The sequence below is a fragment of the Falco peregrinus genome, unplaced genomic scaffold (assembly GCF_023634155.1).
Source record: "Falco peregrinus isolate bFalPer1 unplaced genomic scaffold, bFalPer1.pri scaffold_132, whole genome shotgun sequence".
Taxonomy (NCBI): Eukaryota; Metazoa; Chordata; class Aves; order Falconiformes; family Falconidae; genus Falco; species Falco peregrinus.
Window position 1 is genome coordinate 26,899 of NW_026599575.1, and position 25,201 is coordinate 52,099.

The window sequence follows — 25,201 nt, forward strand, 5'->3', positions numbered from 1 at the left end:
GCGTGGCTGGACGGGGTATAAATAAAGTTCTTGCCTGGGGGAGGAGGGATTATTTTGTTGGGGGGGAAGGGGGGGAAGGGGGGGGGGGGTGTCAATCAGCCCCACTGCGGGGGGGTTAAGCCCTTGCAAAGCCAGGGCACAGGGGCTGGAGATGGATAAGGCACAGGGCACAGGATCCCGCCCCCCCCCCCGAACACCGCACATCAAGAAATCTCTCATTTATTCCACACGGTGGCAGCGAGCTACTGCCTACAAAAATGGGGGGGGGGGGGGAAATGAGGCAGCCACAGGGATGGGGGGGCCACCGCCGCGCCCCACAGCGAGGAGGGGACCCCTGAGGCCGAAGGCTATGCCTTGGCGGTTGCACCCTGCGCCGCTCCCAGGGCCGTCAGCTGCTGGATCTTCTGGCTCATCATTTCCACCACGGCTGCAGGGAAGAGAAGGGGGCCGGGGGAGGTTGGGGGCTGCAGGGGGCCGGGGGGGCCCCCCCAGGAGCGGGAGGGGGGTGGGCACTCACCCTGCTTCATGGCGTGCTTCTCCTGCAGCGCCGGCTGGGATCTTCTCCATCTGCTTGGTCAGGAAGTCGATTTTCCGCTTGAAAAAGTCTCGGGCGTCATCTGCAGTCTGAGAGAAGGGCTGGGGGGTAAGGGGGGGCCTCCGTGGCACAAACAGGGGGAGCAGCCCCCCCGGGAATGCACTGAGCCCCCCCCACGCCCACCCCTCACCTTCTCCACGTAGTAGCCAGTGCCAACATCGATCAGGACAACGCTCGACATCTGAGAGCTTCCCGGGGACGTACATCTGGGGGGGTGTCAGGGAAAGCGGGGCACAGCGGGAAAGCCGGGGGGGGTGGGGGGGGTGGGGCTGGGGGCACAGGCACTGGCAGCAGCGCCCACGCCCCGGGGGGTGCAAACTGGGGGGCTGCGGGGAACAGCAAAGGATACAGAACTGGTGAGGGGCACCAGCAGGTCCTTCCCTGTGACAAAGCAAACGTGGGGGGTGTGTGTGGTGTGTGTGAGGGGAGCCCCCAGGGCCACAGCTCAACATCTGGGGGGGGGGGACGGACACGACGACACACAACATCTGGGCTCCCCAGCTGCCCCCTGTGCCCCCTCCCCATGCATGAGGTGCCAGAGCTGGGGGCAACAAGGGGGCTGGGGGCGGTTTGCTCCGAGTAGAGCTCGGTACACGGCGGTGCCGGGGAGCTGCCAGGGCTGGCAAGGCCAGGGAGGGGGGAGCAGGCACTGGGGGCTGGGCCCAGCCCCCCCAGGCCCAGTTCAGGGGGGGGGAGGGGTACCCCCACTTGCCTTCGTTGCTCTTGTTGAGCACGTTGAGGCAATCCTTGGCTTCCACGTACTTGGTCTGCACCACCTTGAGCTGCGCGATGGAGGACGAGAGGAATTCCACCTCCTGGCGGGGGGCGCGGGGTCAGCGGCGGGGCCCGGGGGGCCCAGCCCCAGGAGAGGGCCCGGGGGGGGGGGGGGGGGGGGGGGGCAGAGCCCCACATGCAGCAGCCAGAGCATGGGGTGTCCCCGTGCCATGGGGGGCACCTCACCTGCTCCAGCCTGGCCACATACCCACCCCCCAGTTCCTACCCAATACAGCCCAGTCCACCTGCCCCCATCCCACCTGGTCCCACAGGACCCAGCCCCCACAGCCCAGCCTGGTCCACTACACACACACACCCCCAGCCCAGTCTGGTCCATTATCCCCCAGCCCAGTCTGCCTCCTCATTTCCCTTCAGTCCTCCCAGTCTGGCCCAGTACATACACACCCACACCCCATCCAGTCAGGCCCTCCCACCACCCCTCCCCAGCCCCCCCAGCCTGGCCCCACACACCCCCCCAGTCTCCCCCGTCCAGCCCCACACATCCCCCAGCCCAGTCTGGCCCAGCCCATCCCAGTCTGCAACCCCACATTCCCTCCCAGCCGGGTCCAGTCCCCCCAGTCCAGCCCCACACATCCCCCACCGCAGCCTGCACGCCCCACGATCTCCCAGTCTGGCCCAGCACCCCCCAGTACCTGGTCGAGCTGCCCCTTGAGTAGCTCCAGCTGCGGCAGCGTCAGCTCCCCCACGTTCACCGCCTGCGCCATCTTGGGCCGCCGCCCCGCCCCGCCCCCCGGCCCCGCCCCCCTCCGGCCCGGCCCCGCACCGCCCCTAGCGGCGGTGCGGGGAAACGGGGTGGAGGGCACCCCTCTGGCAGGGCCCCAGTCACCCCATAGGAAGGGAGGGGGGCCAAAATCCATGGGGGGGGCTTGGGGGCGCCTCCAGCAGCGGAGGAGGAAGGCAGGAGGCCCAGGGCCCTTCCCCGGGGGGGGGGGGGATGCCCACCCAGACCAGACATGGGGGGACGGAGGAGGGGACAGGGGCAGCCAGATCTAGAAGCAGCAACTTTATTGTCACAGAAGACACATAAACCCCAATTTTGTTAAAATAACCTAAAAACAGCTGAAAACAGACACACCGCACCACTGCCCCCATTCCCATGGGGCCCCCCCTCACTGCAGGCAGACGGGCAGCCCGTAGGCAACGGGGGCCGCCCCCACCAGGTACTTGAGGCGGGGGGCTTGGCGCGCCTGGGCGGCGTAGGGCAGGAGGGGGGTGCCCGAGCCCCCCCCCAGCCAGCCCCGCAGCAGCGCCTGCGCGTAGCGGTCGATGTCCTGATCTGTCACATCCCACAGGTTCCCCAGGACGAGGGGGCTGGAAGGGAGAAGGAGACTCACACCTGCTCACACCCCACAGGAACCCAGCCCTGCGCAAGCACAGCCCCCCCGCCCCCCCCAGAGCCCCCCCCCCATCGCTCACCAGCCGGCCATGATGTACTTGAGGATGATGCCGGAGCCCTCCAGGTCCCCACGGACCACCAGCGCAGCGCTGCTGCAGCCGAAGAGCAGGGCGACAGCACGGCAATCCAGCCGGGCGATGGCCTGGCCGTCCAGGAACCGGGCACCAGCTCCATGCCCTGCGTAGCTATGGGGAGAAGCCCCCCACGGTGAGCCCTGGTGCCCCCCAAGGGTGCCCCCCCTCCCCCCCGGGGTGCCCCGGTGATGCTCACATGTAGAGGTCGTGCTCCACCAGGGCTGCCTGCATCTGCTCCGCGCTCGGGACGGCTCCCGTCACCCCCTTCCAGCCGGGCTCGCTGCAGGAGAGCTGGTGAGAAGGGGTGAGGGGCACGACCACCCCCCACCCCCCCAGTGCCCCCACCCACCTCTCAAACCAGCCCCGAAATCGCTCCTCTGTGCCCAGGAGGTTGCGGTGCGGGTTGAGGACGTAGAAGGTGCTGCTGGGGTTCACACCGTGGCTCAGCACGGATCCTGCCTGCTGCTGGGGGGGGGCAGAGACCAGTGGCTTGGGAGGGGGTCCCCCAGACCCCGGGGTGGGGGGAGGCTGGGGTTCCCCCCAGCCTCTCACCTTCCGTGCCAGGGTGTAGCTGAGCAGGAAGCGCAGGGAAGGCAGCCTGGTGACGGGCAGGGCCTGCAGGCACGCCATGCTCTCCCAGGGCAGCTTCTGCAGGTGCTGCGAGGAAGAGGAAGGTGAGAGCGGGCAGCGGCGGCAGTGGCAGCAGGAGGGGAGGCAGGAGCAAGGCTCTCACCTTATCCAGAACCAGGACGAGGGAGCCGCCGGACTGCCTGGCACCAGCTCTCCGCTTCTCCACCGCCTCCTGCAAGAGGAGCTGAGCCTGGTGGGGCTGCGCCGGGCAGAGGCCGAAGGCCAGGGCTTGCAGGTCGCAGGGGGCAAGGAGGGCAGCGGCGTTCAGCACCACCTGTGGGGAAGAAGAAGGGGTCAGCGGTGGCAAAGCCGGGGGGCTCAGCTCCCCCAAAGCCAGCCTGGGCACCTGGAGCAGGGTGGGATCCGGGTCCCTCCAGCCGCAGCGGCGCAGCCGGGGGTGCAAGCGGGCGGCTTCCTCGGCCAGCGCGGGCTGGGGGCCAGCAGGGATCAGGGCCCCCCTCCAGCACCCCAGCACCTGCGTCTCCAGGGTCTCGATGAGGCTCTGCAAGAGGTCAGAGAGTCACTGGGGGGGGTCCACACCTGCTCCCCCAGCCGTGCCCCATGTCAGGGCACCGGGTGGTCCCCCCCCACCTTCATCCTGCGGTCCAGCTCGGAGCGGCGCAGCCACCAGTCCCGCTTGTCCGTGCAGCAGTTGGTTTCCTTCTGTTCCCTCTGGATAGTGTCGAAGTCGCTCAGCACCGAGCACAGCGGGGCCTGGAGGAAGGGAGGGGAGCTGTGACCCCAGCCCCAAGTGCACCTGGGCTGTCCCCCCCTCGCCCCCTGCCCTCACCTTGGAGAGCGCGGTGGGGATGCGGATGTTCACGGGCACCGTGTCCTTCTCCAGCCGCGTCAGCAGCAGCGTGTCCCCTCCGGAGCCAGGCTGGACGCTGGCGAGGGTCAGCAGGCACACCGTCACCCCTGGAAGTCACACCCTGACCTTAGGGTGCACCCCAGGGGCAGCACCCACCACTCAGCACCCTCCTGGGTGCCGAGCTGCCCCGGCCCTGCGCTGGCCTCAGCCCTCACCGCTGGGGATCTGCTGCAGCTGTGCCCCGAACCTCTCCCGCTCCCCGGACCCCAGCCCTGAGGGGCTGAACATGAAGAGCTGCTCGAGCTCGGCGAGGCAGCGGCTCGGGGGGGCAGTGCTCCCCTCCTGCAGGGAGAGCCCATGGAGCTGCTCAGCCACATCCCCCGCTGCTTTCTTCTCCTTCCTGTGGAGGGAAAGGCAGTTGGGGGGGATAGCCCCCCAAAGTCCCCTCCGCGGGGGCGCTGGGTGAGCCCCGTCCCCCCAAAGTCCCCTCCGCGGGGGCGCTGGGTGAGCCCCGTCCCCCCAAAGTCCCCTCCGCGGGGGCGCTGGGTGAGCCCCGTCCCCCCAAAGTCCCCTCCGCGGGGGCGCTGGGTGAGCCCCGTCCCCCCAAAGTCCCCTCCGCGGGGGCGCTGGGTGAGCCCCGTCCCCCCAAAGTCCCCTCCGCGGGGGCGCTGGGTGAGCCCCGTCCCCCCAAAGTCCCCTCCGCGGGGGCGCTGGTGGTGCTACGAGAGCCCCATCCCTCCCAAAGTCCCTTCCATGGGGGCTCTGGTGGCGCTGGGTGAGCCCTGTCCCCCCAAAGTCCACTCTGTGGGGGTACTGATGCCACTAGGTGAGCCCTGTCCCCCCAGTGTACTGGTGGTGCTGGGTGATCCCTGTCCCCCCAAAGTCCCCTCTGCAGGGGCGCTGGGTGTGCCCCATCCCCCAGCAATGCCCGAGGGACAACCCAGGGACTCACTGCATCCTCCTGTGGATGACGCTGAGCAGCTGGTGGCGGGTGGTGATGGAGACCGACTCAGAGAGCAGGTACGCCGTGGCGAGGGGGTCCCGGTTGCCGGTGGCCAGAGCCAGGAGCTGGCAGATCCGGCTGTAGAGTGTCCCGGGGGGGCAGTGGCCGATGCAGTCGAAAGCCTCTTTCAGGAGCTGGAGGGCCGTGTCCAGCGAGGAGGCATCTGGAAGGGACACGGAGCCGCAGAGCCCCGGGGCAGGATCAGGACTGGAGCAGAGGGGACAGATGTGGTGTCCCCAGCACAGCCACCAGCTCCCAGTCCAAGACCAGTATCCCATGTGCCAGAGGCTCACGGAGCAACCCCATGTTGCCCCTGCCCAGCAGCCTGACACCCACCCAACCGCTCGCCCACCCACCCTCCATGGGAAACTGAGGAAATGGGACAAGAAACCAAAAACCCACCCACCCTGCGGGTCAAGACAGAGACAGGGAGGTCGCTCACAGCCCGGCCAGAACAAACCCAGTTTGGGGAAAAGTAACTCGCTACCGATTGAAATCGATACGGGCTGTGTCCACCCAGCACGAGCCACATCCCCTGCACCCCCCACTGTGCCGGGTGCTCACCGCCTGCCACGGATGGGGTGGAGGAGAGGGTCCCCTCCCGGGGCGGTGGGTCTGCGCTGCCCAGCCACCGTGCCGCCAGGACATCCTCGCCGGCCTCCTGCTGCAGGACCTCATGCTCCGTGCCCTCCACGCAGGGAGGCAGCTGTCTCTTGCCTGCGGGGAAGAGACGGAGGCGCCTGGTCCACGGGACGGGTGGCAGTGGTGGGGACAGCCCGGTGCTTCGGGCTGCATGAAGCCAAGACCCCCCCGCCACAATCCCCAGGGCAGCCCAGCCCACCTGGGGCTTCCTCCTCTTCCTTGGAGGCCCGAAAGACCTCAAAGCTGATGTCAAGCTCTTCCTCCTCCTTCTCCTCGATGGCCCTCAGAAGGTCCCGCTCCTCCTCCGCTGTCTTGCTGGGAGCCCTGCGGGTCACCCGCTCCCCCTTTGCCGCCGTCCCGGCTCGGCCGGTGCGTGGCCGCCCTCTCCGGGGCTGCGCCACGCTGCCCTTGCTGCTGGACCCCGTCGATCTGGGGGGCCGAGGTTTGCGGGCAGCTACAGGGGTCAGCCCCGCTTCGGGACCCTCCACGTCGCTGTCATCACTGAACACCACCTAAAGCAGGGGGGGCAGAGGGGTGTCAGGCCGGGGGGGGGGGGGGGGGTGGTGGGGGTGGGGGTGGTGTCACACCAGGCTGCCCTCACCTCCCTCCCCGCTCACCTTCAGGCGGGACTTGACCCTCCCCGCGGCTCTGGGTGCCCGCAGGAGCCGGGACCGGCCGGCGGGTGGGGAGGAGTCGCTGAAGATGGTGAAGGGAGTCTGGGGGCCGGGGGCCGCGTGCACCTTAGCGGGGGGATGGGCTTTCTGGCGTGGGGTGCAGGGCACCAGCGCCGGCCGGATGACGATGTGGGGCACCTCGCTGTCAGGGTCACCCAGAGCGAAGACGTCGCTGCTGTTGGGCGCAGCCAAGGGCTTCACGCGCCGGCTCCTCGCTCCGGGCTTGGGCACGGCGGGGTCCGACGCCACCTTGGGATTGCGCCTTCGGGGCTGAGCCGAGTCCTTCCTGGGGGCGTGGGGCACGGCCGCCGCGCTGGGCTCCGCCGGGGTCGGCACGGGAAGCGACGAGCCAGCAGACACACCATCCCCGGGGCCACCATGCTTGGAGGCCAGGTGGCAAACCGTGGCCGCGGCTTTGCTGAGCAGCAGGCTGGCCTTGGAGACCTCCAGGCTGGGCAGGTGGGGTCTGCAGGACGCCAAGAAGGTCAGCCCTGCCTCCAGCTCCTCCTGCAGCTCCTCCGCCGGCTCAGGGCTGGCCATGCTCTGAAGGGCCAAGGTGGCATAGCCGGTGGCCACCAGACTGTCCAGCAGCTCCAGCGCAGGCAAGTCCTGGCCGAGAGAGCTGCCCCCCAGCTTGTCTCGCAGCTGGGCAGCGAAGCGGGTGGCCACGGCAGCGCAGCGCGGCAGCACGGCACGGATCAGACCCAGTCCCTCGGCCACGCTGCCGGCCGCCAGCTGACGTTGGGCGCAGGCGAGGAGCCAGCGCAGGCAGAGCGCCGAGAGCAGCAGGTCGGAGCAGAGGCAGCAGGGGCAGGCTGCCGGGTGGGCGAGGAAGGCCAGTCTCTTCCTTCTCTCGGGCTTCAGCTCTGGCGAGGCGGTGAGAGCGTCCACCTTCTTTGGCCTGCTCACCGTTGCCACAAACGCCAGCGCAGGGCCCTCCAGGAACCCCTCCTCCTCCCCGGTGGGCTCACAGACAGTGTCCTGGGGCTTCTTGCCCTCGAGTTTGCCCTTCCTGGGCAGGATCGTCATCTGGCCTTTCTCTGTCTCGCTGGCTTTAAACTCTGCGGGCCAAGGACAGGGTTACCCTGGCGTCCCCCCTGCACAGCCCTCCCTGCGCAGCTCGCACTGTGGCCAGCCCGAGGAGGGGTGCGGGAAGCCAGGCCCAACACTCCTGCTCTCCCCAGCTAACCCTTTATCGTTGGAGGTGTCACTCGATGAGCCAAAACATGGCTCGGAGCCACCCCGCACCTCTGTACCCTCCTGGGTGACGGGGACTGGCTGCTCTGGCACCATCTGCGCAAGGCAGATCTAACCCAGGCCAAAAGCGGGCGCAGAAAGGGGTCACCCCTGGCACCACCCATGCTTGGGACTCACCTCAGCCCCCCCTTCCCCTCCTCTGAGCCCAGAGCAGGGACTCACCGGTGTCAGACTCCAGAAGGAAGAGAGCCTGCTGGAGGTCAAAGTGGCTCAGCTCCAGCTCACCCTGCTGCAGCTCCAGCTGGGCCTTCAGCACCAGGAAAGATGTACACCTGGGGGGGGAGGGGGGCGGAACGGGACACCATCAGCCCTCAAAGCTGCAAAGCTGCACCCCAACAGCCATCGCTTCACCCCCAGTGCCATGTGGGAGGGAGGGAGGCAGCAAGGAGCAAGATCCCCGTCCGACCCGGTAAGCTGAACTGATGGGGTAACACACCCTGGAGCCGCTGCTTGCTCCAGACCAAGCGGAGAAAATACTAAACGCTCCCACCGGGAAGGGACAGGGCCACCAGCATCCCCTGGGGCCACAGGACAGCTCAGCCCTAAGGGCCCCACCACGCTCCCACGGGGAAGGGACACCAGCGTCCCCTGGGGCCACAGGGCAGCTCGGCCCTAACTAAGGACCCCCAGGCTCAGGGCCCAGCCCTGCCCCCCCCAGGCAGCTCACCAGCGGGTGACCTGCAGCCGCACGGCCAGCCTGACGGCATCCAGGCAGAAGGCTTTGGCTCTGCACACCACCTCCAGCCCGCCGAGGAGAGCCACTAGGCGCTCGGAGCAGATCAGCATGTCAGCCAGCACCTGCCACTTCAGCAACAGGTTGTCCCCTGCGAGGGAGGACAGGAGGGTGATCAGAGCTGCTCCTCCCAGGGAGGCAGGCGAGCAGCCTGGAGGAACAGTTGGGTTCCGGTCCCCGCGAGCAGCCAGCTCACCGTAATCTACAAACCGGACACTGGACGCCGACGTCTGACAGCCCAGCATGTCGCTGCCCAGCAGCAGGAGGATGATGCTGCGGAAAAGCTTCTGGGCTTCGGCAAGAGCCGTCTCGGGAGTCTTCCAGCCTGCGCGAGAGCTGTCGTGGGTATCGGCACCAAGCCAGCCCCTCCCCAGCCCTGGGACAGAGTGACACCCCCAGATTCCCTCTTACCCCAAATGGGGTGGTCTGGAGAAACCCAGAGCTGAAACATTTGCACAGAGCTTCAGCCATGACCCCTGCCGGCCTGGTGCTCACCAGGAGGGTTGTAAACACCCTCCAGCAACCCACCTTGCACAAAGATCCGCTGCCGGAGCTCCAGTGAGAGGCGGGCAGCAGGGAGGCTCAGGTAGACGGCCACCAGCTGAAGGACCTGGGCTCGCAGCAGGTACCAGACCTTCGTGATTTTTTTCAGAACCAGGTTCTGGAGCACCTCCAGCAACAGGCTGAGACCCTCCTCAATCTGCTGAGGGAGAAAAAGAGTCATGGTTCATGGTCCAAGGTGTCTCCATGCCCCAGGTCCCCAAGGAGGACCATGCCCCTGCCCAAGGAGAGGTGGAGACAGCCAGGCAAAGCTGCTGCAGTCTCCTCTGGCCCCCTGACCACTTCTGAGGCAGCAGAGGGCTTTTAGGAGCCATACCCGGTGGCTGACGCAGCACAGCTGGCTGCGCAGCAAGAGGCAGGATTGCTGCAGCAGCAGGTAGGAATCGTCACTGCTGTTGGCCTTCTGCAGGCAGGATTCCATCTCCTCCAGGAAAAGCTGGAAACCAACACGCCGGCATGAGGGCTGCGGCCCCGGGGACTGGCCAAGCTTGGCCCACGGCCCCCTCCCTCCCTGCCAGACTCACCTGGGCATAGCTGGGGCACTCCAGCTGGAAGAGCAGCTTGGTGACCTGGCACAGGGCACTGGCCACGCCCAAGCTGTCCCCGAGCGCGCTGCACAGGGCTCTGACCAGGAGGTAGCTCTCCATGGCTTGCAGGGGCTGGGGGCAGAAAAAACCCCATGGTCACCCTCAGACCACCTCGGGGGTGACTCTGTGTGCCCGGGGAGGCTGCCATCCCACTGGCCACCTCCCCAGCAGTGTTACCTTGGCCATCAGTTTGTAGAGAACTGCCAGGAGGCGCAGGGAAGCCACAGTCTGCTCAGGGCTGCGCACGGCTGGCACACCCGGTGTCATCAGCAGCTGCTTCCACAACGAGAAGGCATCGTCCAGACTTTTGGACAGGGCTGAGGGCACACCACATGTCTGAGACACTCTGACCCCAAACCAGGCTCCCCAGGAAAGCCTCTTCACCAAGAGCCCGAGCCCGCCAGCATCCTCACCGGTCTCTGTCGCCAGGGTGAAGGAGATGCCGTCATACAGGAACCTGTCCTCCAGCAGCCTGCCTTCGTAGTTGAGGTCATTGGGCTCAAAGTCATCCAGGTTCTTCAGTGCCTGAGCTTTACCTCTCTGGTCCCTTTCTATGTTCTGCAAGGGGAGAAGGCAGCAGTGACAGGCGTTAAAAGACACCACAGGGTTTCCAGCAGGGTCTGCACAGCTTTTCGTGGCCCCAGTGCAGAGGCAAGTGCTGCCAGCAAGGCTGGGGAGGGCACCTGACACGCGCACAGAACCCCATGGCACTTCCAGACCCGTTTCTATGTCCCACAGCCCCGCTCTGCCGCCCCCACCCACCTTCTCCAGCTGGGACTCCAGGGTGCAGATGTAGAGCCAGAGAAGAGCCTGCGCCTGGTCATCAAGGAGCCGGTCCCGGTTCTGGGCGGTCCTGGGTACCAACTCCAGCAGCCGCAAGGCTTCGTGGACCGCATCCAGGGAGGAGCTGCCGGAGAGAGGGATCAGAAACAGCCTCCTGCCCTGAAACCCCTGGAACATTTTAAGGGGAGGGACAGATAAGACACCCCCCCTAGGACCCCAAACAGCAAACAGCCAGTACAACACCACTCCGGATCCTTAAAACTCCCCCTGAGGGCCCTCAAGTGTTCCTTGGGGACTTTCAGGGACACAGGGAGGTGATCCCACCACGTTGGTGTCACCCACCAGTTAGTCTGCTGGGCGTAGCTGTGGTAGCACAGGACCTGGGCCAGCTCCGTCAAGGCGACGGCTCGCTCATGCAGGCGGCCGCTCTGCTCCGAGCAGACCTCTAGCAGGTCGCAGAGGATGTTGTAGCGTTCCTGCCCCGTGTCAGCTCGGACAGCCTTGTAGGCCTTCAGCTCCGCAAAGAGGACCGTCACCAAGGTCTCTGTGCCCAGGCTGTGCCCCTCCAAGCCTTCCTTCAGGGTCCTGGGGAAAACAGGAGCTGTAGGGGGGCTCATCTCACCGGGAGAAGCCATCGTCATCTTAAAGCTTGGGACGTGCAGCTCTCAAGACACCCACCCCCCGTGCCCTGGGGCAGCCTTAGGGTCTTACCGCAACCGTAACTCCTCAGCCCCCTGCTTCACAGCGTCCGTTTTGACTCTGACCCAGAGGGAGACAGGTTCTGCCAGCAGCTCCTCGATGCGGTCCCGCAGCACGGCCAGCCACTGCACCATGCACGCCAGGGCTGCCTCCAGCCGCCCCAGCTGCCGGTAGCTTTCCACCTGCAGCCTGAAGCATTTGTGCAGCTGTGGAGAGAGCAGAGATCCAGCTTCTGCACCCTGTGGGAGCAAACTCCCCGCTTCCCATGTCCCGTACCACAGCGCCCTTCCCCGCCCAGGTGACGGTGAGACCTCGGAGCAGGGAACTGGGGTTGTTCCAGGAGCAAAGGCTGGTGCCATCCTTTCCTCTGCTGCCCTGGTACTGGGACCAGAGCATCCGGCTCAGCCCTGTTTCTGCCAGAAGCATCAGACAAGCGGTTACCTTCTCCACAGGGATCTCTGGACACGCGTAGGCATCTGACATGTGCAGGCTCGTGCAGAAGATGTCGCAGATGGAGCTGGCCTCCTTGTGGAGGTTCTGGTTGTAGAAGATGTAGGCCAGCTTGAATGTGCATGACGCTGCCGTGAGTGAAACCCAAGTATTAAAGACATGACAGAGAGGGAACGACCCCTCTCTCCTTGTCACCCTCTGCCCTGGCCCCACCAGCCACGCCCTTGGTGTGGCAGAGAACCCCCTCACTGCTCGCCAGGTGCACAGACACCGAGCTCTGCCGCTGCGTTCAGCACAAGCCGAGGCAGAGGAGCTGGGTTTGGTCCCACCCGCTGTGGCACTGACCGGTGATGTCAAGGTACTTGGCTCGCTCGCTCTCAGGGACCTCCTCCAGTGCCTCCAGCATCCACTCCACGCTCCTGCTGCAGCCCTCTGTCAGCTGCTCCAGACCCGGCCAGCCTGCCGCCTGTGGGGAGAGGGTGACTGGCAAGAGGCTGCTGGGGACCCACAGCCCCACAGAACCGCCCTGGGGTGGTTTGGGCAGCCCCTTTCAACCCCACCCCTGTGCCACCTCCAAAGGGAGAAGCTATGTGGCACCACAAGTGTCTCGCCCACCCCCAGCGCTGGGGACCATCCCCTCTGCCACCGGTACCTGGGAGCACTGGAAGGCATCATAGGCTATAGTGGCAAAGAGCTGGAGGCTGCGGTAGAGCAGCTGCTTCACCATCAGCCTCTGCCTGACGCCATTGGGAGGAATCTGTGGAGGGGAGGGAAGGAGAAAAGCACGTTCATGGGGCCCGGGCAGCACCAGGCGCTGCTGCTCAGGGCAGGGATACTCTGCGAACAGAATGAGAGGAGCACTGAGCCCAGAGCGGGGTTACAAACCCTCTAGCTGCTCACAGAGGCTCTGACCAACCATGGTACGTGGTTACCCTGCCCCCAGCCCCAGCCTCACCCTCTCCAGCAGCTGTTGCAGGACACAGCAGTGCCCCTCTACGAAGGCCCAAAAGCCAAGCACATCCTCCCGGCTGAAGGGCTGCTGCTTGCTTCTCTTTGCGTACTCGCTGAAGGAGAAGACAACGAACTGGCAGCTCTCAGCCAGCACTCTGAGTAATGGCTCCGGGGCTGCTGCTGCCGCGCCGAGAGCCACCACGGCCTTGGCCAAGGGCGGCCCCACAGCGCAGGTGTTCTTGGCCAGCGCCCGGCTCAGCTGAACCCCAGCCTCCAGGAGGGACAGGGGGTCACTGAAAGATTTTGCAGAAGTGCTGGTGGCCCCCAAAAAGCCCCTCACGTCCTTTACTGCCTCCTCAGCCTCCCTGTACTGGCCGCCCATGCAGAGATGCCGGCACTGCTCCAGGATGAGTTCAAAGCAGCAGAGGGATTGCTGAAAGGTGGGCGGCTCTGTTGCCTCCCTTCGCAGAGCTGTGAGCAGGCAGTCCCCAAGCTGTCGGCCGAGGAAAGCTGAGGATGGTGCCTGCTGGGCTTTGTACAAGGCGGCAGCAGCAGCCGCCTGCTGTGCCGTCTGGGAGGCGAAGAAGGGGGGCTGCAGCGGTGGCAAGGCTGCCCCATCCTGCTCCAGCAGCAGGAGGAAGCGCACAGCTTGCAGACGGGCTGACAGGACAGCTCTACCCTCCTCCTGTGGCTGGTCAGGCTCGGCCAGGGCGTCTGCCCCTCTCCACAGCACACTGAAACTGCTGTAGGCGATGGCACTGAAGTCTGTGGCAGGCACCTGGCCAGGGCGATAGGTCAGCAGCCGCGTGCGGAGGAGGTCGGCCACCCTCCGGCAGGCACCGCCGCTGCCCTGGCTGGCGGTGTTCCTGAGCAGGTGGTAAAGGATCTTCTCCAGGTAGAGGGGAGTTGGCTGTGGCATGGCAGTCAGGTAGCCCTGGCATGCCGCCTCGGCTACAGCTACCAGGCTTGCGGCGTGTTCAGGGCAGCCCCCAGGCTCAGCCATTTGTTTAACGCAAACCCGCAGCACTCTGTCGCAGACCTGGCTTTTCCGCAGCCTGGTGGCCTGGCTGGCGTTGGAGACATCTCGCGGGGAGGATAAGAGGCATTCCTGCAGAGGGGAGGGCGTCACACCCCCAGCACCCAGCCCAGGGCCCTCCAGGGAAGGGTTGTGTCATTCCCCCCGGCACGGTGCCGGAGGCAGAGCCCCCCCAGTTCCTGGCTCACCCACAGCTCAGCGAGCAGCTCGCGTATGCCCATCCAGCTGTCTGTTGGGGTGGCGAAACCGGCGCCTTCGGGGTGCTTCATGTGCGACACCATGCTGGTGACTCAGGCAGGCTGGGGTGGGCAGGGAAAGGCGTGAGGACGCCCTCCCCAGATTCCAGGCCCATTACCTGGCCCCCACACCACTCTCCAGCCCCTTGGGAGCCCCCAGCCCTACTCTCCAGTCCCCCCAGAACCCACAGCCCCACCCACCAGCCCCTTGGGGTACCACAGCTGCCCCCAGCCCCACTGCCCCAACGCTGACAGCACCCCTGCAGCCTGGAGCCCCCCTAGGTCCCCCTTGTCTGGGGCCTGCAGCTCCCTCCCACCCCACTCCTTGGCCTCCCCAGGGCACACAGCCCCCCCCAGCCCCAAAAGGGGGGGGGGGGGGGGGGGGGGGGCTCTGGACCTCCACTGGCACCCACAGCCCCACTCCCCAGATACTCACAGCCCTTCTTTGGCCTGGAGCCCCACCTGCCTGGGGCCTGCAGCTCCTCCCTGCTCCACTCCTCAGCCTCCCCAGGGCACACAGCCACCCCCAGCCCCAAAGAGGGAGCTCTGCAGCCCCACCGGGCACCCACTGCCCGCATGCTGACAGCCGCTCTGCGGCCTGGAGCTACCCCCGTCCCCCTGCCCGGGGCCTGCAGGATGCCCCAGCCCCACTCCTCGGCCTCCTCAGGGCCTCCCCCCGCCCCAGCCCCACTCCTCGGCCTCCTCAGGGCCTCCCCCCGCCCCAGCCCCACTCCTCGGCCTCCTCAGGGCCTCCCCCCGCCCCAGCCCCACTCCTCGGCCTCCTCAGGGCCGCCCCCAGCCCCTCACTCACGGCGAGGCCGCTCCGCCGCCGTGCGCAGGCCGCGCCGCGCGCCCGTTCAAACAACGGCCGCAGCCAATCAGCTGTAGCTCCCGCCGTGGTGCTGCGCATGCGCACGGCGCCGGCGGCCGCGGGGGGAGCTGGGGGGGCGCGGGGGGAGCAGCTTCCCCCCCCCCCGAGCGCTGCCCGTTGGCACGTGAAGGTGAACCGGCGGCGCCACGTCCTGCCCGGGCTTGTGCAAATACCCCCGTGCAACTGTCCCTCGTGCAAACATCCCCGTGCAATTGCCCCAGACCCCGTGCAAATACACTCGTGCAACTGCCCAGTTCTTGTGCAAACATTCCCTGTGCAAATACTCCCATACAAATGCCCCAGCCCTTGTGCAAATAACCCCGTGCAAATGCCCCAGGCCTGTATGAATACCCCCGTGCATTCGCCTCAGCCTCGTGCAAATACCTGCCGTGCAATTGCCCCAGTCCTTGTGCAAACACCCCCGTGCAATTGCGCCAGCCTTTCTGCACACGCCCCCTCCCCGCTGCACAACCCGGGCTGGGCCGGGGGAGGGGGGAGGGGGGAGGGGGGGGGGGCCAGCCCTGCCCGTGCCTCAGTTTCCCCAGTTGCGGGGGGGCTCCCCTTACTCACCGCAGCCGCTGAGCGCTGGCCGGGGGGTTCCCCGGGAACGGGGGCGGGGGGGGGCGCCCCCCCCCTCACTTGATGCTCAGCCGGGGGCGGCAGGAGGGGCAGCGCGGGGGGGGGCGGGCAGGGGGGCATTGGGGGGGGCAGCATCGGGCGGGGAGGCAGCAAGGGTGGCAGCAAGGGGGCGGGTGGCAGGGTGGGGGGGTGACACTGGGGGCAGCAGGGGAGGGGGCAGCAGGGGGGGGCACAGCAGGGGGGGGCACAGCAGGGGGGGGCATAGCAGGGCGGGGGGGTGGCACTGGGGGTAACGGGGTGGGGGGGTGACAGGGCGGGGGGCAGCAGAGGGCGCAGCAGGGGGGGTGGCACTGGGGGCAGCAGAGGGGGCAGGGTGGGGGCGTGGGCGGGGGGCAGCAGCAGGCAGCGCAGGCCATGGGGGTCTCCCCGCGGCGGTGAGGCCGGGGTCCCGGCCAGCCCAGTCCCATGGCGGCCCGGCCCCCCGGCCCCCCCTCCCCCCCCCCCCTCCCGCTCAGCGGCTTTGGGCCGTAAATCCCCCGGCGGGCCGGGGGGGGGGGGGGGAAGCCGCGCACGTGGCAGCACCCATGGGTGCGGGGGCTGGGGCTGCCCTGCTGCCACCTGCCCCCCTGCACCACCTCCCATGGGGGGGCTCATGCCACCCCCGGTGGGTACCCACAGCACTGTGCGGGGACACGGGGGGCACAGGGGGACATGGGGGGCACAGGGGACACAGGGGACATGAGCAATGCGGGGGGACATGAAGGACATTGGGGTAGGGGGACACAGGGGATGTGGGGGGACATGGGGACACTGGGACGTGGGGACACGGGGGGACATGGAGGGGCAAGGGGACAGTGGGGTAGGGGGACACGGGGGGGACATGGGGAGCACAAGGGACACAGGGGTTGTGGGGGGACATGCGGGGGCACAGGGGACATGGGGGATGGGGGGGGGTCATGGGGGGACACAAGGGACGTGGGAGGGCACAAGGGACATGGGACACAGGGGCCATGGGGGGGCACAGGGGACACAGGAGGACATGGGAACACAAGGGCCATGGGAGGGGGGACAAAGCTGGGGGGGCAGCAGGCCACAAAGGGGGTGACAGTGGGGGGGGGACAGAGGGTGCTGGGGGGGGCTGGGCTCTGCCACCCCTTTGGAACGTGTGTGCACATGTGTCACACTGGGTGTAGCACACGTGTGTCCCCACCCCGCATCCCCCAGCCAGCTGCATGCGTGTGCAGGGCTGCCGCGTGTGCCACCCTCGGTGTGCAGGGGTGTCACCCTGGCCATGCTATGGATGTCACCCTGGACATGGCACGTGTGTGCAAGCATGTTACCTCGGACATGCCACGCAGTCACAAACATGTCACCCAGGACACACCATGTATGTGTGAGCGTGTCACCCAGCACACACAGCATCTATGCATGGGCACCATCCCAGCCCCACAGCATGCCTGTCCCTTGCCACACGTGTCCCTGTCCCTGCCACGTGTGTCCGTGCCATGTGTGTCTCCGCCACATACGTCCCTGTCCCCGCCACACATTCCTTGCCATGTATGCCCCTGCCACATGTCCCCAACCCCTCCACGCATGACCCCGCCACACATGTCCCTGTCACGTGTCCCTGCCACGTGTGTCCCTGCCATGTGTGCCCCTGCCATGCATGTCCCTGTCCCCACCACATGTCCCCTGCCATGTGTGTCACTCTCATGTCTCCACCACACGTCTCCGTCCCTGCCATGTGTGTCCCTGCCACGCCTCTGCCACGCGTGTCCCTGCCATATGTGCCCCACCACGCATGTCCCCATCCCCACCACACGTCCCTGACACACGTGTCCCTGTCACATGTGTTGCTGCCACGCATGTCCCTGTCCCTGCCACGCCTGTCCCTGCCACGCGCGTCCCTACCACGTGTCTCTGTCCCTGCCACGTCCATCCCCACCACGTCCCTGCCACGTATGTCCCTGTCACACATGTCCCTGCAACACGTGTCCCCGTCCCAGCCATGTGTGTCCCCACCATGTGTGTGTCGCCCGCGCCCCGCTGGCGTCGTCCTGCGGTTTGGGAAAAAATGCGGCGGGTTTCAGGGCGGGGGTCACATGACGGCGCGTGCAGGGGCCACGCCCAGCGCCACGCCCACGCCCACGCGCCCACGCCAGGTGAGGGGGGGTGTCCCCAGGCGGAGGGGGGTGGGTGCGCGCACGCACGCACACACAGACACACAGACACACACACACACACACACACACACACACACACGAGTGTGCAGCAGCGCGTGTCCCGGGGGGAGCGCGAGTGGGGGGGGGGAGGGGGGGAGGCCGAGCACGTGGGGGGCCGTGGGCGTGGCCCCGCGCGTCCGAACGGCCGTGTGGGCACACGCGCGTGCAAACGTGCAGTGCAAGGCGCGTGCCTGAGGAAGCGAGCGGGCACCAGGCGCTGCGGCGCGGGTGGGGGCGAGCGCCCGTGTGCACACGCGTGTGCAAGGCCACGTGTGCGCGCGCCCGCTCCGTCCCCCCCGCGGGACACGCCCCACGCGCACACGCGCGTGTCCCCCCGCCCCGGCACGCGCGTGCCCTCCCCCCCCCCCCGCCCCCCGCCCCCCTGCCTCAGTTTCCCCAGGGCCCGGGAGCCGGCGGCGGGGGGGGGTGGGGTGGGTGGGGCGGGGGGGAGGGGCGGCCCCGCCAATGGGGTCATGGAAAAAGGTTCGGGTGGAAAATCCTCCCCCCCGCCGCTCAATGGCGGCTTTGTTCGGCCGGGGCCCGCGGGCAGCCCCCGCCCCCGCCGGCTGTGGCCCCCGCCCCCCGCGCCCCCCGCGCCCCCCGCCCCCTCCCCCCGCCCCCCCTCCGTGCCTCAGTTTCCCCGCTGGGGCGCGGGCCGGGGGGCTGCGGGCAGTGGGGGTTGGTCCACGCTGGGAGCTGGGGAGGGGATGGGGGGCACTGGGCAGTGTGTGCAAGGGCGTGCAAGGGCGTGCAAGGGCGTGCAAGGGCTTCAAACGCGGTACAGAGGAACAAAACGCCGTGTAAAACCAGTGCAATGCTGTGCAAAGCCATGTAAAGCCGTGCAAAGTTGTGCAATGCCGTGCAAAGTGGTCCAATGCTGAGCAAAGCCGTGCAATCCCGTGCAACGCTGTGCAATGCCACAGCACTGGGCAACGCCACAGCGTGCCGCGCAAAGCCACGCCAAGTCGTGCAACGCTGTGGCATGCTGGGCACTGCTGGGGCACTGGGTGCAGTGCTGTTACACCCCGTGCAAAGCTTGTGCAAAGCCGTGCAATGAAAAGCAATGCATTGCAAAACTGTGTGGTGCCGTGCAAAACCACGCACAGGTTTGCAAAGGTGTGCATCGCCGTGCAAAGCTTGTGCAAAGCCGTGCAGTGAAAGGCAATGCATGGCAAAGCTGTGCGGTGCCGTGCAAAACCACGCACGGGTTTGCAATGCCGTGCAACACCATGCAATGCTGTGCAACGCCGTGTGACACTGTGCAATTCTGCAAGGGTGTGCAATGCCGTGCAACACCGTGCAAGGCTGTGCCATGCAAACAAGGTGCATCCCCAAGCAGGACCCCCCTGAGGAAGGTTCCCCCACATGCCAGGCCCACACTGAGCATCTCTGGGGACCCTGGGGACCCTTGGTGCACCCCCAGCCACCCGGGGCTGGGGGTGGCGGGGGGGGGGTGGCGCACCCCGGGCGGGGGTGTGGGTGCAGCTGGGGGAGCAGGAATGCGGCTGGGCGGGTGCTGCCGGTACAGGCCTCGCACGCCCTCGCACGCCTGCGCACGCGGGGACACGCCGGCCGCTGCGGGGCACGGTGAGGGTGGGCACATGTGTGTGTGATTGCATGGTCGGGCTCGGTCACACACACTTGTGCATGACCTTGCACGCTTGCCTTTACCTATGTACACTCATCTGTACTTCTGCATGCTCACACACTTACGGAGTTGTGTGCACCTGTGCACACTTGTGCATGCTCACACGCAGTTGTGCGCACTCATGTGTACTCCCCTGTGTGTGCTCACACAGGCTCGTGTGTGTTCACACCCCCTCGTGCATGCTCACACCCCACTTGCGCACACTCAGGCACATCCTTCCACACTCACACCGCCTCGCGCGCACTAATGTGCGCTTCCCCCACGCAGCCCCACCCCCCACCCCCCAGCCCCCCCCCCCCCCCCCTGCTGGGGGGGGATCCTGGTGTTCGGGGAGGGCCAGGGGGGGGGGCAGGGAGGTGCCTGCCTGTCCCTGTGTCCACCCCTGCCCACCCCACCCCCCCGTGCTGGTCCCCCAGCACCCCTAACCCCCCCCAGGGACACACACACGTGTTGGTGTGACACCCCGTGTCCCACGGTGCCCCAGGGCGTGGGTTGGCCTGACCCACAGTGGGGGGCACACTGGAGGCCTTGCACACGCGTGTGCACATGCACAGGTGACTGTGCCACCCTGGAGCCCATAGGGCATCGCATGTGCCTGGCACACACACTCCTCGTGTGAGCATGAGCACATGCATGGGGACAGGGACACTGGTGCTGGTTGTGAGCACACTGCACACAGCAGGCGTGCAAGCCTGGCACCAACCCCTGTGCAATCAACACACCAACTGCATGTGCACCCTTGCACCAGCACCCCGTGCAACCCTTGCACCAGCCACGTGTGTAACCGTTGCACCAGCACCCCGTGCAACCCTTGCACCAACCACGTGTGTAACCGTTGCACCAGCACCCCGTGCAACCCTTGCACCAACCACATGTGTAACCCTTGCACCAGCACCCCGTGCAACCCTTGCACCAACCACATGTGTAACCCTTGCACCAGCACCCCGTGCAACCCTTGCACCAACCGTGTGTAACCCTTGCACCAGCACCCCATGCAACCCTTGCACCAACTGTGTGTAACCGTTGCACCAGCACCCCGTGCAACCCTTACACCAACCGTGTGTAACCCTTGCACCAGCACCCCGTGCAACCCTTGCACCAACTGTGTGTAACCCTTGCACCAACCACATGTGTAACCGTTGCACCAGCACCCCGTGCAACCCTTGCACCAACCACATGTGTAACCCTTGCACCAGCACCCTGTGCAACCCTTGCACCAACCACATGTGTAACCCTTGCACCAGCACCCCGTGCAACCCTTGCACCAACCGTGTGTAACCCTTGCACCAGCACCCCGTGCAACCCTTGCACCAACCACATGTGTAACCCTTGCACCAGCACCCCGTGCAACCCTTGCACCAACCACATGTGTAACCGTTGCACCAGCACCCCGTGCAACCCTTGCACCAACCACATGTGTAACCGTTGCACCAGCACCCCGTGCAACCCTTGCACCAACCGTGTGTAACCCTTGCACCAGCACCCCGTGCAACCCTTGCACCAACCGTGTGTAACCCTTGCACCAGCACCCCGTGCAACCCTTGCACCAACCACATGTGTAACCCTTGCACCAGCACCCCGTGCAACCCTTGCACCAACCGTGTGTAACCCTTGCACCAGCACCCCGTGCAACCCTTGCACCAACCGTGTGTAACCGTTGCACCAGCACCCCGTGCAACCCTTGCACCAACCACATGTGTAACCCTTGCACCAGCACCCCGTGCAACCCTTGCACCAACCGTGTGTAACCCTTGCACCAGCACCCCGTGCAACCCTTGCACCAACCGTGTGTAACCCTTGCACCAGCACCCCGTGCAACCCTTGCACGCCCCCCTGCATGCCCTGGTGCCCCCTCGCACACCTCCTCACTGCCTGCCCCCCCCCAGCAGGGCCTCGTGCAAGGGCTGTGCAAGGCAGCCAGGGGGGCGGGGGGGGGGGGGGGGGGGCAGCTGCTGGTTTTAATTACCCGCGGGCGGCCGGGGGCTAATTGGTACCTTTTGGCTGTGGTGGGGGTGGGGGAGCGGGGGCCTGTGCGGGGGCCACCACGAGGCACCGGGGGCACGGTTGAGTCCCCTCCCCAGGCATGGGGACACGGGGGTGGCACAGGGTGACATGTGGGGACATGGGGTGGCACAGAGTGACGTGGGGGGGGGACACAGGGTGTCACAGGGTGACATGGGGGCATGGGGTGGCACAGGGGTGGCACAGAGTGATGTGGGGGGACACAGGGTGGCACAGGGTGACATGTGGGGACATGGGGTGGCACAGAGTGATGTGGGGGGACACAGGGTGGCACAGGGTGACATGTGGGGACATGGGGTGGCACAAAGTGATGTGGGGGGACACAGGGTGGCACAGGGTGACATGGGGGCACGGGGTGGCACAGGGGTGGCACAGAGTGATGTGGGGGGACACGGGGTGGCACAGGGTGACATGGGGGCACGGGGTGGCACAGGGGTGGCACAGAGTGATGTGGGGGGACACAGGGTGGCACAGGGTGACATGTGGGGACATGGGGTGGCACAGAGTGATGTGGGGGGACACAGGGTGGCACAGGGTGACATGGGGGCACGGGGTGGCACAGGGGTGGCACAGAGTGATGTGGGGGGACACGGGGTGGCACAGGGTGACATGGGGGCACGGGGTGGCACAGGGGTGGCACAGAGTGATGTGGGGGGACATGGGGTGGCACAAGGGTGACATAGGAGCACAGAGGTGGCAAGGAGTGACACAGGGGTGACATGAGGGGACATGGGGTGGCACAGGGTGACATGGGAGGACACAGAGTGGCACAGGGGGTAGCAGAGTGGGACATGGGGACGCAGGGGACACGGGTGGCAGGAGGGGGAGGTGAAGGTGATGGGTGGTACAGGGTGACATCGGGGGATACAGGGTGGCACAGGGCGATGTGGGGGCATGGCGGTGGCACAGGTGGCAGAGGGGGACATGGGGACGGACATGGGGACACAGAGGGGACAGTGGTGGCAGGAGGGGGAGGTGAAGGTGATGGGCACAGCGGGGCACAGAGGTGTCCCCAGGCATTGACCACCCTGGTTGGGTGCTGGGGGCGGGGGGTGACAACATGGGGACTGTGGGGACATGAGAGGGAACCGGGAGGACTGGGGAGGAAGGTGGCATGAGGTGTGGGGGGATGGGGGAGGTGACATGAGGACTGGGAGGACTGGGAGGGACTGGGGAAGGTGACACAAGGACTGGAACGACTGGGAGAGTCTGGGAAGGTGACATGAGGACTGGGAGGACTGGGAGGGACTGGGGTGGGGCCTGGGAGGGACTGGGGAAGGTGACACAAGGACTGGGAGGGACTGGGGAGGGTGACACAAGGACTGGGAGGACTGCGAGGGTGACACAAGGACTGGGAGGGACTGGGGAAGGTGACATAGGGACTGGGAGGACTGGGAGGGACTGGGGAAGGTGAAATGGGGACTGGGAGGACTGGGAGGGACTGGGGTGGGGACTGGGAGGGACTGGGGAAGGTGACACAAGGACTGGGAGGGACTGGGGAAGGTGACATGGGAGCTGGAGGCAGGGCACCTCTCCTTCCTGGGGTGCCTCTCTGTGTGTGTGACACTGTGCGTGACACTCTGTGTGTGTCTGTGTGACATTGACACGGTGTGTGACACCATATGTGATGCCGTGTGTGTGTGACACTGTGACACTCTGTGACACCACGTGTGTGACACCATATGGTGCTGTGTGACACCGTATGTGACACTGCATATGACACCATGTGACGCTGTGGCACCCCGCAACGCCATGTGTGTGACACTGTGTGTGTGACACCATGACACTGTGTGTATGTGACACCATGACGCTGCATGTGTGTGACACTGCATGTGTGTGACACCGTGTGTGACACTGTGACACCGTGTGTGTGACACTGCTTGTGTGTGACTGTGTGTGTGTGTGACACTGTGTGTGTGACACCGTGACACTGTGTGTATGTGACACCATGATGCTGCATGTGTGTGACACTGCGTGTGTGTGACACTGTGACACCGTGTGTGTGACACCGTGACACTGCTTGTGTGTGACTCTCTGTGTGTGTGACACTGCGTGTGTGTGACACCGTGTGTGTGACACTGTGACACCGTGTGTGTGACACCGTGACACTGCTTGTGTGTGACTCTCTGTGTGTGTGACACTGCGTGTGTGTGACACCGCGTGTGTGTGACACTGTGACACCGTGTGTGTGACACCGTGACACTGCTTGTGTGTGACTCTCTGTGTGTGTGACACTGCGTGTGTGTGACACCGTGTGTGTGACACTGTGACACCGTGTGTGTGACACCGTGACACTGCTTGTGTGTGACTCTCTGTGTGTGTGACACTGCGTGTGTGTGACACCGTGTGTGTGACACTGTGACACCGTGTGTGTGACACCGTGACACTGCTTGTGTGTGACTCTCTGTGTGTGTGACGCTGCGTGTGTGTGACACCGTGTGTGTGACACTGCGTGTGTGTGACACTGTGACACCGTGTGTGTGACACCGTGACACTGCTTGTGTGTGACTCTCTGTGTGTGTGACACTGCGTGTGTGTGACACCGTGTGTGTGACACTGCGTGTGTGACACCACGTGACGCTGTGACACTCGGCGGCACCGTGTGTGTGACACTGTGACACCGTATGTGACACCGCGTGGGTGCGCGCGTCCGGGGCTGCCCCCTGCGCGCGCGCGCGCGGCACCGCGCGTGGGCGCGCACCCACGGGGCGCTCCGCCCCGCCAAGCCCCGCCCCCCCCCGCCCCGCCGGCCCCGCCCCCCGGCCCCGCCCCCCCCGCCCCGCGCCGGTGGCTGGGGCCCGGGGCCGGGCCGGGCCGCGCCGCACCCCGGGGCCGGGAGCGGGGCCGGGTCTGGGGCCGCCGCCGCGTTCCCGGGGCCGCCGCCGGGGCCGCCGCCATGTTCGACAGCCGGGGGGCGCCGCCGGGGCCGCGGCGGCTGCACGACGTGACCAACCGCGGGGCCTGCGCGCCGCGCAAGGGGGGCGCGGGGGGGGCGCTGCGGGGCGCTCCCCCCCTGCGCCTGGCCGCCGCCCCGCCGCGGTACGGGGCACGCGTGGGCGCCGCGGGGGGGGCGTGACACGCGGGGGGGCGCGGGGGGCGGGGGGCCGTGACGCGCGGGGGGACGCGGGGGGCCGTGACACGCGGGGGCGCCGCGGGGCGCCGTGACACGAGTGGGCGTCGCGGGGGGAGGCGCGGGGGGCGCTGTGACACGCGAGGGGGGGCCATGACACGCGTGGGCGGGCGAGACCCCGCGGAGGGGGGGTGCGGACGGGCGAGTGCGTGTGCAAGCGCGTGGGCGCGTGTGACGCGCGTGGGTGTGGATGCGCGTGCGAGTGCGTGACGCGGGGGGGGGAAGGGGGGGGGAGCGGGGTGGTGGGGGTGTTGTCGTGCCCCCCGTCCCGGGGTGGGGGCGGGGGCCGCTGGGGGGAGGCGCGCGGAGCGGCACCCACGGGGGGGCAGCGGTAGGGACCCGCTTGGAGGGGGGGGCACCCACGGGGGGGCAGCCCCTCCCCCCGCCGCCCCCCCCCCCCGCGGAAATCTGGGCACAAACAGGCTGGGGGGGTGTGTGTGTGCTGGGGGGTCCCGCCGCCTTTGGGGAGGGGGAGGGGGGCTGGAGGCGGAGCGCCCCCCCCCGGCGGTACCCGCAGGCGGGGCGCCCCTCCCGCGCCCCCCCCCTCCCAGCTCCCCGGCCCAACTGGTTCCAGTTCAGCCGCCGCGCCCGCCCGGCGCTGCCAATGTGGCACTTAACCCCTGCGGGGCCGCCCCCGCCCCGCGCTGCCCCCCGGCTGGGGGGGGGGGGCTGGGGACCCCCCCCCAGCCCAGCATGGGGCGGGCAGCACCCCCAGGCTGCGAGGGGGCGTCCCCCCTGCCCACCCCCCCAATTAAGCCTTCCTTGGAGCCAGATGCAGCCCCGCAAACTGAGGGGGGGTCCCAACAGCGTTGTGTG

The 25,201-nt window shown here is 67.1% G+C and overlaps 2 protein-coding genes across 4 annotated transcripts; both read right to left on the minus strand.

Annotated features, from left to right (window-relative positions):
• Positions 1-205: 205 nt before the first annotated feature.
• On the minus strand, positions 206-2,132 carry PFDN5 (prefoldin subunit 5). Its single transcript, XM_055793275.1, is given in 8 exon segments — positions 206-427; positions 518-554; positions 556-624; positions 726-764; positions 766-801; positions 945-976; positions 1,308-1,410; positions 2,023-2,132. Coding segments are annotated over 8 exon segments (468 nt in total). The 5' UTR covers positions 2,095-2,132; the 3' UTR covers positions 206-347.
• Positions 2,133-2,380: 248 nt separating this feature from the next.
• On the minus strand, positions 2,381-14,773 carry ESPL1 (extra spindle pole bodies like 1, separase). Of its 3 annotated transcripts, none has more exons than XM_055793271.1 (31): positions 14,725-14,773; positions 13,866-13,976; positions 12,646-13,749; positions 12,343-12,447; positions 12,036-12,156; positions 11,682-11,818; positions 11,253-11,446; positions 10,884-11,126; positions 10,521-10,665; positions 10,172-10,316; positions 9,936-10,075; positions 9,696-9,830; positions 9,488-9,607; positions 9,139-9,310; positions 8,807-8,935; positions 8,545-8,701; positions 8,040-8,149; positions 6,564-7,681; positions 6,146-6,458; positions 5,869-6,021; positions 5,254-5,467; positions 4,517-4,701; positions 4,281-4,408; positions 4,082-4,204; positions 3,837-3,992; positions 3,594-3,764; positions 3,413-3,517; positions 3,210-3,349; positions 3,057-3,140; positions 2,807-2,971; positions 2,381-2,701 (listed from the first exon to the last, which is right to left on the minus strand). In XM_055793271.1, exons 2-31 carry the CDS (start codon positions 13,956-13,958, stop codon positions 2,500-2,502), a joined length of 6,507 nt encoding a protein of 2,168 aa, XP_055649246.1. In that variant the 5' UTR covers positions 13,959-13,976; positions 14,725-14,773; the 3' UTR covers positions 2,381-2,499. The 3 variants fall into 3 exon arrangements, with proteins under 3 accessions (XP_055649246.1, XP_055649249.1, XP_055649247.1); XM_055793274.1 differs by having other exon boundaries at positions 3,210-3,322; positions 14,725-14,772; XM_055793272.1 differs by having other exon boundaries at positions 3,210-3,325; positions 14,725-14,772.
• Positions 14,774-25,201: the final 10,428 nt, after the last annotated feature.